At 51.6% G+C, this 11,439-nt stretch overlaps 1 protein-coding gene across 1 annotated transcript; it reads right to left on the minus strand.

The window, feature by feature from the left end:
* Positions 1 to 3,436: 3,436 nt before the first annotated feature.
* RIPPLY3 (ripply transcriptional repressor 3) lies at positions 3,437 to 11,187 on the minus strand. Its single transcript, XM_004594186.4, has 4 exons — positions 10,982 to 11,187; positions 10,134 to 10,209; positions 5,825 to 5,895; positions 3,437 to 3,728 (listed from the first exon to the last, which is right to left on the minus strand). The coding sequence occupies exons 1-4, from the start codon at positions 11,083 to 11,085 to the stop codon at positions 3,437 to 3,439; spliced, it is 543 nt and encodes a 180-aa protein (XP_004594243.4). The 5' UTR covers positions 11,086 to 11,187.
* Between the last annotated feature and the right edge of the window lie 252 nt (positions 11,188 to 11,439).

Consider the following 11,439-nt stretch of genomic DNA (forward strand, 5'->3'; position numbering starts at 1 on the left):
TTCCCAGGTGCGCTAGCAGGGAGCTGCATGGTAAATGAGCAGCTGGGACTCAAAGGACGACTCATGCCTGTGTTGCACGTGGCAGCTTAACACACTGTACCTCAACACCAGCCCCCAGATCACCCATACAAGAAAGAAAATTAGTGTATTGAAGACCAATTTTCTCTCTTCCCCCTATATCTTGCTACAGGAGGAACATCAGATCAATGGTAGCTTCCTGATTTTCAGATGTTAAATCATGGGGTTAATTTTAAGAGGGAAAGAGAAACTTTTACAAGAGAAAACTCTAGAAGCCTATGTCACCTTATGAGAAGGCACTGTGACAGCATTTTCAACCACAAGGAGGTTAGGCAACCATCTTTGACAAAGCTCTCAAGGGCAGCAAGCATTTTAACATTTTTCTGACCTTGTCTAGACTAAGTGAGTTTTAGAGGTATACTACCTGACTCTGGCACTGCAGGATAACAATGTAAGCCACCACCTGTGTCACCAGCATCCCATATGGGTGCCTATTCAAATTTTGGCTGCTCTACTTCTGATCTAGCTCCTTGCTACTGCTCCTGGGAAAGCAGAGGGAGAGGATTTAAGTGCCTGGGCTCCTGTACCTACATGGAAGAGATGGAAGAAGTTCCTGGTTTGCGCCAGACTCAGCCCTGGATGTTGCAGCCAACTGGGGTTTGAACCAGTAGATGGAAGGTCTCTATGTATCTCTCCTTTCTAAAATTCTTTCAAGTAATTAAAATAAATATTTAAAGAAAAATAAAAGATACCACTTAATTAGGAGTTAAAAATATTTAAACCCGGGGCTTGGTGTAATAGCTAAACTGGCTAATCCTCCCGCAAGTGCTAGCATCCCATATGGGAATCAGTTCATGTCCCAGCATGTCCCTGTCAGCTCCCTGCTTGTGGCCTGGGAAAGCAGTAGAGGATGGTTCAAAGCCTTGGGACCCTGCACCTGTGTGGGAGACCTGGAAGAAGCTCCTGGCTCCTGGCTTTGGATCAGCTTAGCTCTGGCCATTGTGGCCACTTGAGGAGTGAACCAGCAGATGGAAAATCTCTTTATCTCCCCTCTCTCTGTAAATCTGCCTTTCCATAGAAAATAAATGAATCTTTTAAAATATGTTTTTAAATAGGAAAGTACTGTGTTTCTTTGATGCCAAGATAATACTGCTAACAACCACTGATAAAGTGTTAGGTCAAAAACAACTCTTGCTGTGAATTGAAAATTTTCAAATGGAGGCTTGGAATCATTTTTTACATTGGTTGATTTTTCTTGCTAAAACTGAACATTCCCTGAAAAAAATCAGGTCTCTATGTAAAAACATTCCATTGTTTAGGCATATTCCAAAGAGCTTCAATGCATTTAATAAGCTTTTTGCTAAAACATGATTATATAGCCAAGTAAAAATTGAACCTCTCTCATTTGATTCCAACAAGGAGTTGATTGTCAAGAGCTGATGGAAGTTTACTTATGAAATCTCAACAAAAACTTCTGAAAAAATGGTGGCTGAGACTGAGAACAAACACCATGATTTACTAAATACTTAATTTTAAAAAAATATTAATTTGAAAAGTAAAGTGACAGAATGAGGAAGAGGTATCTTCTAGCTGTTGGTGTACTTCCCAAATACTTGCAATGGCCAGGACTGGGTTAGGTCAAGATCACGAGCCAGGAACTCCACCTGGACTCCCCATGTGGTAGCAGGGGCCCAAGGGCTTGAGTTGTCATCTGCTGACTCTCCACCTTAGCAGGAAGTTGAACTGGAAAAATGGAACAGCCAGGATTCGAACAGGGACCCAAATACGCGAGGCAGTTGTTCCAAGAGGCAGCTTAAACCACTGCACAATGCCCACCCCAATGCATTCCTTTTCTTTGAGTTGATACTTCTCTGTGATATAACCTGATATTATTAAATATGTATACCTAGAGAACAAAAAAGTTGTCCAATCCAGCAGAAGAGGGATTTTCAGAAAGTCTGTATGGGGGACCAGTGTTGCAGCACTGCCGATTAACCTGTTGTCTGTGAAGTTGCCATCCTACATCAGAGCTTCCTGATCAAATGTGCTCGAGACAGCAGTGGAAGATGCCCTGAATGCTTGGGCCCGTGCCACGCGAGAGGGAGATCCAGACGGAATTCCGGGCTTCTGCCCTCTGCCTGCACAGCCACTGTGGCCATCTGGGGGGTGAATCAGTGGACAGATGTTCTCTCTCTCTCTGTGTCTCTCCTAAAAGCAACTGCTGCTCACTTTCGACAGGAGTAACAGTGGACGATAATCTTATAGTGTTACTTTTCGGTTTGTGGAACTGGTTGCACGTATTATTCATATTTTAAAACAGCAGTGTGCAGTTTGAGCACTGAGGTTACAGGTCATCTTTTTCATTCTGTATTCTAAAAAAGAATAAATATTGTCTTAAAAACCTCAAGGACTTTCAAGACTCCCAAAGCAGGAACTAATGGAATCTTAAACATATCTTAAAACAAAAGAAAAGGAAGTGACTCTCGACCATTCTTTTCTTCAAAATATTTATTTCAAGTAGAAATTTATCCCGTAAAATGTACTTTTTATGAAGAAACCCACATGTAAGAAAATTAGTTTAAAAATCTAGAGGAATTCAGTTCTTTAGTTATCAAAATATTTTTAAAAATCAGAATAACTTCACATTGGATGCTTTAGCTGAGAAGTGTTGTTCCGTCAACACTGAATCACTCCCAGCCAGAGTCAGTGTTCCGCTCCCCATCAACTCACACGTCACACACAGGATCAGCCCTCAGAAAGCCCCACCATTCGCTCCTCTTTGGGAATTATCAGTGCTCGGGCTCTTCTGTTTTCTTTTTTTTCAGTCAATTACTGTCACCTCCACCTCCCCAAACTGCTCCAACCACAATCACCCTTGGGCACTGGGTTAAAATGAGATATAATGGCAAACTCATTTTTATGCAAGCTAAAAATAATAAAGAAATCACTAAATAGGGGTATTCAGTGAAAAACAGAGCTGGGTCCCTAATCCCCACAGGGCTCTCTGGCCATCTAGTCAACAAAGTTGGCCTTCGCTGGACACAACCCACTTGGGTACGCCCCTTCCCTCACGAGTTCAACATCTTTTGGTCAAGATGCGGAATGCACGGGGTACACTGTGAAGTCGGGCCTAGAAGGAAAAGGAAAAAAGCTGGGTGCTTCCAGGTGCTAAAAGCTGGGTGTTTCCAGGTGCCAAAAGCTGGGTGCTTCCAGGTGCCAAAAGCTGGGTGCTTCCAGGTGCTAAAAGCTAGGTGTTTCCAGGTGCTAAAAGCTGACCCAAGCCAGGCCTCTCCTCCGCGTCCTGGCGCCCCAAGTCTCTGCTAACCCAGCAGCGGAGGCGGTGTCCTGGCACAGTAGTGGCCAGGCTCTGGGCAGTGGCGTCTGGAGGAGGGAGATGGTTTTGAGAGAGGAGCCTCCTTCACTTGGCTGAAGAGCAGGGCCCGCCTCTGGGGGAGTCTCCGGCTGGAAGCTGACCCCTGCCACAGGGGCCACCGCCTCCCGCAGATCCGTGTATCAGCTGGGCTCTGCCGGGGGAGCCGCGTTCCCTGGGCCCCTCGGCCTCCTCCTGCTCCTGGTCGTCACCTTCAGAATCAGACCCGTCCGAGTCGTCGTTGTAGAAGTGAATGGTGGCCTGCACAGGAAAGCTGGCCAGCACCTTCTCCCCGGAGCTCTGCAGGTACTCCTGGCGCTTGGAAACCGGCAGGTAGAGCCTGTGGCATTTCAGAAACAATCCGTTAGTCTCCAGCCGCCTTCCGCGGGGCACTTTTCCCTACCAGCAAGTCAAAAATCCCACTACCTCCCCGCTCCTCCCAGGAGTTTTGGTTCCTTCCTTCCTTCCTTCCTTCCTTCCTTCCTTCCTTCCTTCCTTCCTTCCTTCCTTCCTTCCTTCTTTCCTTCCTTCCTTCCTTCCTCTCTCTTTCTCTCTTTTTTTGGACTGAAGCTGGTCTATTAGGGAACACAGGAAGGAGAAGAGCCGCTCTCCAACAACAGTCAAGGATGCTGAACTCCAAGACCCAGCTGAAGGCCCGGCGCACTGCCGCCTTGGTAACAGGTGGCTGAGCTAGGCCACCACTGCTCCAAGCCCTGTGGCGCTGGCAACGCCCCTGGCCCCCAGGCGTGCATTAGCAGGAAGCTCTGGCTCTGGGTGACTCTGAAACCACTGCTAAAGAAGTAGATCACCTCAGCAGCGGTTGCCCTAGAGACGCGCACAGGGCCGGGCCTTTGCTTTGCCCGAATGGAAAGGACAAGCCTGGGAAAAGGAAGCGAGCACTTAAAAATGCGAAATCCGGAACTCTGATATTTTGGAGATTCTGGTTTTAGGCACAGGAAATATTTAAAACCTACTCCTCTCCCCCTTGTTTTTTGTTTGTTTTTATCTTGCAAGTACCCACCGCTTGCAAACTCCCTGGCTTTTCTCCATGTGCTTTCAAAGCTATGAGAGATTTTGTCCATCCCTGTGATTGGCAAAGCTGACTCCAACAGCGCCCTTCGCAGGTGGAGGAAGGCCGGTGCAGGAAGGGTGCCAAACGGTACGTGACATGTCACAGCTGCTGCGATGCTGGGGACATTCTAGTGCATCAGCAGTACGTGGAAGGTACTAGCCAGCAGCAGATGGAGGCCAGGTCATTGCTGAACATCTTACAACACCCAGGACAGTACCCTCCCCTCCTGAGTGTTAGTGGGGCAGGCCCTGGAGTGGGGCGGTGGGGCAGCAGGTGCAGGGTGCCTCAGGGGGAGCTGTGAGCAAGGGAGCAAATGAATCCTTACAGGGCATCAAGCAGGTGGTAACCCCCCAGCACCAGCCAGGAGCCTATAAAACTACAGATGCCCCAGCTTGACCTGGGAGCTAGTCCTTTGCAGAACCACCCAGGCCCCTTTTATTTTAATTTATTGGAGAAGCAGAGAGACAGGGAGAGCGCCCATGCACTGGTTCACTCTCTAAATGCCTCCCAACAGCTATTGTGTGGGGTTGGGCCACGCTGCAGCCAGGAGCCTGGACTCCACTCAGGTCTTCCACGTGGGCTGGCAGGGACTCAACTCCTGGGACCAGCATTAGCCACTGCCCCACCAGGTGTGCACTAAAGGGAAGCTGGACTCTGAAGCAGAGCCAAGACTTAAACCCAAGAACTCCAATAAGGGGGTGTGGGTCTCTCAACAGGTGTCTTACCCATCAGGTCAAATGCTTGCCCCAGCGAGCACATGTTTAAAAGCGTCCCCCAGCCATGCTAGCAGAATGGAAGCCACAGTTGCGAGGGACGCCATGAAGCAGGAAAGATCAGCACAGCCAGTCTGAGGGACATTCATCCCTCCAAACAAACATCTCTGATTTTTTCAGGCTAACCTGGCTGAAAACACCCCAAGGAGCAGTGAGGGCACAGGTGTGGTCAGTCTGGGGATGGGAAGGAGAACAAGATAGATGAAGATGGATAGAAATCCTGCACATGAGCCACGACTGTCACGGCTTGTCATGGAGTCCTGATCATCTGACTCTGGGCTGGTTTGTATCCCAGGAGAGAAACAGTAATGAACTTGCATCTCTAAGTTAAGCATGCGTGCACTGTTGGTGCCTATGCAATGGACTTGAACATGAGGCACGATATCCAGAGATGTAGCCCAAAAGCAAACAAGACGAGCGATTTCTAACTCACACAGGTGGATGCCAGAAATCCAAGGAGATAGCCTTCAACTGCCTGGGTATGTGTAAACCAAACAGCATGGCACTATTTGCCACTTTGCTGAAGACACCAAAGGGGATCTGTGGTGGCATTAAAGGGAACTGAGAGATGTCTCGGTGGCCACAGGTTACCTGACCGGATGTTGGAACCCGAAGGCCCCCTTGGATCCTAAAGCGTGTCGTCGGTCTCCCCCAGGTTCCAGCTGCAAAAACAGACACAGACAGGTCAAGGTGCCCGCCCAAGGGTGCCACCCGCACCACCTTTGGAGGTACCTGTTCTGGCAAGAAAAGACTTGTGAACTTAAATGTGGGCATTTGATGGCAGCCGTGCTCTTGCCACTTGGGGCATCTACTCCCTGTAACTGTTTCTGATCCGGCTGCTTGCTAATTGCACCCTGGGAAATACCAGATCACGGCTCAAGGACCTGAGTCCCTGCCACCAATGTGGGAGTCGCAGGTGGAAATTTGTGATTCGTAGCTTGTGTGAGCATTTGGGGAGTGGCCCAGCAAGTGGGAGGTGGCTTTTTTGCCTTTTAAAGAGATGAAAATGAGAACTTTTTTCTTAATGATTTGTTTTTATTTGAAAGGCAGATTTATATATTTACAGAAAGAGAGACAGATCGTCCATCCCCTGGTTCACTCCCCAAATGGCCACAATGGCTGGGGCTGAGCTGCTCTCAAGCCAGGAGCCAGGAGCTTCTTCCAGGTCTTGCATGCAGATGCAGGTGCCTAAGGACCTAGGCCATCCTCTGCTGCTTTCTCAGGCCAATAGCAGGGAGCTGAATGGGAAGCAGAATAGCTGGGACTAAAGCCAGCACCCTTACAGGATCTTGGCACCTGCAGGTAGAGGATTGGTCTGTTGTGCCATGGTGCCAGTCCTGAAAAGGAAAACTTTTTTAAAGAGTGTGATCTCCACTAAGAGCAATGGGCAGACAAAGGGGAAGCAGATTCCCAGCTCATTTCATGGACACCCACTGGTGGATCACGAGCCCTGGAGAGGGGAGCTAGCATGAGCCCTGGGCACAAAGGATAACAGGAATGAGAATGAGAGGCAAGCAGAGAGCCTGCTTGCCCATGCCAACAGCACAGCAGGGTGACAAAGAGGGTGCAGGGGACAGCACATGCCACCTGTGAGAGGTCACTACCCATCTCCCACTCACCTGGGGTGCCACATGGCCCCGAATGGGTTTACATGAAGGATGGATGGGCCAGAAGTCACAGTTGGAGCTCCAGGTTCTATTGAAGGTTTAGCTTTAGTGGGAAGTGGAGGAGGGGACATCCTGGGATGACCTGAAATGGACTACAGTGCTCGACCCCCAGAACCCTAAGCTTTCAGGAGTCCTTGTGCTGGACCAATGGGATATGGGGCAAAGTCTGCTATGGCGTGACAAGAGAGGACTTAGGGCTGGGATGCGGTTGACCTCCACATCAAGCCATCCTGCAGGGGACTCTGGTGTGTGTGTGTGTGTGTGTATAATACATGCATGTATGTTTGTACATCTCTGTGACACCAGTGCACAAACTGGCATGAAGTAAGCCTTTGTGGACACTGCGTCCCATCAGCTGTATTTGTATAAAACATGGTGATTAGAGGCTGCATGATGGTGTGGCACATTAATCCTCTGCCTGCAATCACTGGCATCCCATATGGCAGATTTGAGTCCGGACTATTTCCGTTCCAATCCAGCTCCCTGCTTGTGGTCTGGGAACACAGCATAAGATGACAGCCCAAAGTCTTCGGATTCTACCCGCCATGAGGGAGGCTGGGAGGAGGCTCCTGGCACCCAGATTCACATCAACTCAGCTCTGGCCATTGAGGCCATTTGGGAAGTGAACCATGGGATGGAGAACCATCTCTCCCTCTCTCTGTGTGTCTCCTTCTCTCTCTGTAAAGAATCTTTGAAAACAAACAAACAAACAACAATAACAAACAACCAGTGATGAGTTAAGGGGAGCTAAATGAGGTCTGGCTATGGTTTGGAAGTGGCCCAAACCTGTCCCAGAAGGACTTGTGTTGAGAGCGCCTAACAATCTATGGGGCTGTCTAGCACAGCACCGCAGACCAATGCCCTGACGAGGGCAGTGGTAAACAAGTTCAGGAAGTGTCTTCCCCTTGGGGCGTGGTTGCGTGTCCTGCCTGTGGGAGTGACCTTTTAGCTGATTGGTTGCTTCCCACGTGTGGGGTGACCTTTTAGCTGATTGGTCGCTTCCCACGTGCAGGGGTGACCTTTTAGCTGATTGGCTAGGTGTTATATATAAGCAGGTTGGGTCCTGGAGAGGGAGACGGAGAAGAGAGCAGACAGTGTAGAGAGCAGACAGAGAAGAGAGCAGACAGAGTAAGAGAGCAGACAGAGTGGAGAGCAGACAGAGTAGAGAAACAGACAGGGTAGAGGAGCAGACAGAGCGGAGAGAAAGAAGGAGCAGACGGCTTTCCTGTTTGCATGCTGCCTGACGGAATAAAGAACATCTACACAGCCACTCAGCGTCGGGTTTTCTTCCGCGGGTCCGGAGATTCCCCGACAGACTTGTGTGTTGATATGAGATAAAGTTAACAGGGTGGAGCTTGTGACTAAATCCTGGTGGCTTCACAGAGAGAAAGAGACCAGAACACACCTACACTGTCTTTACCCCAGGGAGTGTCCTGTGCTGCCTGGGAACCCAGCCAACAAGAAGAACACCACTAAAGGCAGGCCAAAGGCCTCAGAGCAGAGGTGTGAGCTACTTCGCACATCTTTTCTTTGTAAGAAACCTACCTCAGGCATTTTGTTATAATAACAAGACTTGGCAAAATTTCAGATTCTGACCATTAGACAGGAACGGAACCAGCTAAGAACAGGGTTCACCTGCATACACAGGAGTGCTTTTTCTGGGAGGCAGACAGCAGAAGTCATAAAACGAGCAAGGTTGCCTTCCCTTCCCTACACCAGCCTGTGGTTGGGCAAAGACCACCCTGCAGGTGTGAGAAGCTGGGCAGATGGGATAGGCCCAAGACCCCAGACCTTGATCCCTTCCAGGAAGTCACCGGCTCACAGAGCCAGGGAGCAGCCACGGAAAGCAGATGCCGGAGGAGGTGAGCATGGTCAGCTCAGGCACAGGGCCTGGAAACCTTCTCCTGAAGAACTCTATGAGACAGGGCCCTGGAGCCCAGGAGAGCTCCAGCTTGGTCAGGAGAGGGCGCTGCGGAACAAGAAACTTCCTCCCCAAGCCTGGTAGTCCTCTCTATTACTGGGCTCTCCCAAAAGCTGGACAGGGGGTGGGGTTGTGTTGGTGGGACAGGCAACACCCACCCTGCCTGCATCCATTTAGGCTTGCCTCAGCAAGGCAGGCTGTTCGTCCACTAGCAAGTCATCTTTTTTCTCACAAGAGAAGGAAAACCCCAAAGCCACCTTGCATAACATTAGGAGCTACTCCGTAGGATTCTTGCAAACACCCACAGGGTTCACATCGGAGCAGGTGTCAGTTAAAAGAAAAATGAATAATGGCAAACATCTTTATTCTCTCTCTTGCTTCCATTTTAAATCTTGTTAAGACCTTCTATTTGAATGTAAAAAAGGAATTATGTAGCCATGGTAGGTAAGAATGCTTGGGGCTTTAAAAAAATCATCTGTTGTTCATCTGATATAGATTCCATTTGCTTCACTCTTAAAGTGTCTACGGTAACTGAAACACCATTTCTAACATTCAGATTTTCCTAAGAAAGCATCCCAAGTTGCAAGACATGGTGCAGGCTGGCTGTCCTGTGCTGTTCTTCCTCTTATCCTACCGCAAGCCACACGCCACGTGCCACCTGAGTTATGCGGGTTCAAGGCAGGGTCCTTCCTCGCCAGATGAACTCCTCAGTGTGTTGAAAACCATCGATTCATATTTCGGAAGGAAACAAAGGAAAGGCAAACTCAAGGAAAGCCGGGTCTTCACTCCGTCGAAGCAGGAAGCAACCCAGCTACTCAGGCAGGAACACAAAGGAGGGGTCCGGGTCATTCATCTCCCGGCAGAGCCCCGGCTAGAGTGTATTTGCTCAGACAACACCAGCCGCCTTCTCGCGGGGTCTGCTGCCCGAGTCCACAGTGTTGCAGACGGGCCGACGGCGGGTGGGCGGGGGCACGCCGTGGGCACCTCGCCGGCGCTGCCCCTGTTTGCCCAGCGTCAAGAGCGCACTCAACTTCCCTCTGAGGAGCTGAGTGTAGGGGGGCAGGCAGGCGGGTTAGCGCGGAAGTAGCCCCACCAGGGGAAAAAAAATCTCTGTGGACTCTCAGGAGATCGGCCACGCCCTGGTTGGCTTAACTTTTCCAGAAAGGCGCAGCCACCAGCAAAGCGCTCCGCCAGTGGCTGGGGTCCAGCGGCCACCAGGTTCGCCTGGGGTTGCAGCTCCCAGATTCCCCTCTCCCCAGCCTTCCCTCACTGCAGGGAGGGGTGGCCTGGCCCCTGCAGGGAGCTCGCTTACCCTGCCCGGGCTCCCCGTTGCTGCGGCCAGCTGGGCATCCCCGGGCGTCGCCGTCCATGGTCTCCACGGTGTGGGGCTGCAAGGAGTACAGGACAGAGTGAAGGGCAGGCAGGTCTGCTAGCTTGTGAAATGGCACCCCGGGGTCACTGCTCTATCTGATGTCACACGGGGCACCGCCAGAAGTCTCCGGTTCTCAAGTCTGTGCCTAACTCAGCGCCCTGCCGGCTGTTGCCCCGCCATGGGCAGGGGGCAGTTCTCTGTCCTGACTCCGGCGCTGTGGAGCCTAGAGTCGCCTCCGCCACAACCAGCAAGTAACTCGAAGCCGCTGGCTATCTCTCATCCCCCTCCCCCCCCGCCTCAGCTGATCCTGACGACCAGGAGTCACCGAGTGATCTTCCTTTTACAGAGTTCTAGAATGTTGAAAAGAAAGACAACCCTTTTCTCTCTGACTACCCAGCCAACTTAGCTTCCTCCCCACCACCACTTTAGTTTTCTTAAAAGTGGCTGGTGCCTGAGGACAGCGACCGTACAGGTAAAACAGATTGTCACCAAGTAGTGTCACCCAGAGGGGGATGGAAATGCTTTGCAAGGCTCGCTTTGAGATTTCTGCTTCCCAACCTGCCGGGGTATTTCAGATCTTCCAGGAACAGAAGGCGCGGGCCCATTTCCTGGCTGGATATGTCCGGTGCGCCTCCCTGCACCGAACGCGTCGCGGAGGACCCTGTGCGCCGCTCTCTCTAGTTAACCAGCTAGCTAGACGTTGCCGTCGGGCTCCACGGCGCTGGTTGCGCTCCCCGTGCGCGCTTCTCCCCCTGCGCCCCACCGGGTCACCGCGGGGACACCCTCACCTCTCGGGCCCGCGCGGTGGCGGTGACCTCGGGGAACCATCCTCGGGGCAGTGACAGCCTTGTCCCCGCGCCTCCGGGGCTCCAGCCGCCGCCTCGGGTCTCATGTCGCAGGAGAAGCTGCAGCGCGCTCCAGAGGCTGCCCGGCACTGCCAGGCGCTCACCTTCCCGCGCGCTCCGCGCCAGGTTTTAAAAACGGGGCGGAGCGGGGAGGGACAAGGGAAACCGGCGGGGGGGGGGGGCGGCGGAAGGGGACAGGAGACGCTCCTACAGGGGACCTGGAGAGCTGGAGGACAGGGCGCCGCGGGACTTCGGGGCGGGGGCAGGGCAAGTCCAGGGGAGGACTCGGGAAGCCCGGGGCAAGGGTGCGCAACGCGGACAAAGGAAAACCCGGTGGGAGGGGGTGTGCCGGGGCCAGGGCAAGGAAATGCGGGGAGGGGACGGCGGGAAGTGACACTGGA

Source organism: Ochotona princeps, chromosome 3 (assembly GCF_030435755.1).
Source record: "Ochotona princeps isolate mOchPri1 chromosome 3, mOchPri1.hap1, whole genome shotgun sequence".
Classification (NCBI taxonomy): Eukaryota; Metazoa; Chordata; class Mammalia; order Lagomorpha; family Ochotonidae; genus Ochotona; species Ochotona princeps.

Coding starts and splice junctions, on each gene's coding strand:
- RIPPLY3 (XM_004594186.4), bottom strand. CDS start 11,085: ATGAGACCCGAGGCGGCGGCTGGAGCCCCGGAGGCGCGGGGACAAGGC. Junction 5,896..10,133: donor CAACGGGGAGCCCGGGCAGG/GTAAGCGAGCTC, acceptor CTGTTTTTGCAG/CTGGAACCTGGGGGAGACCG. Junction 3,729..5,824: donor GGGTTCCAACATCCGGTCAG/GTAACCTGTGGC, acceptor GAAATGCCACAG/GCTCTACCTGCCGGTTTCCA.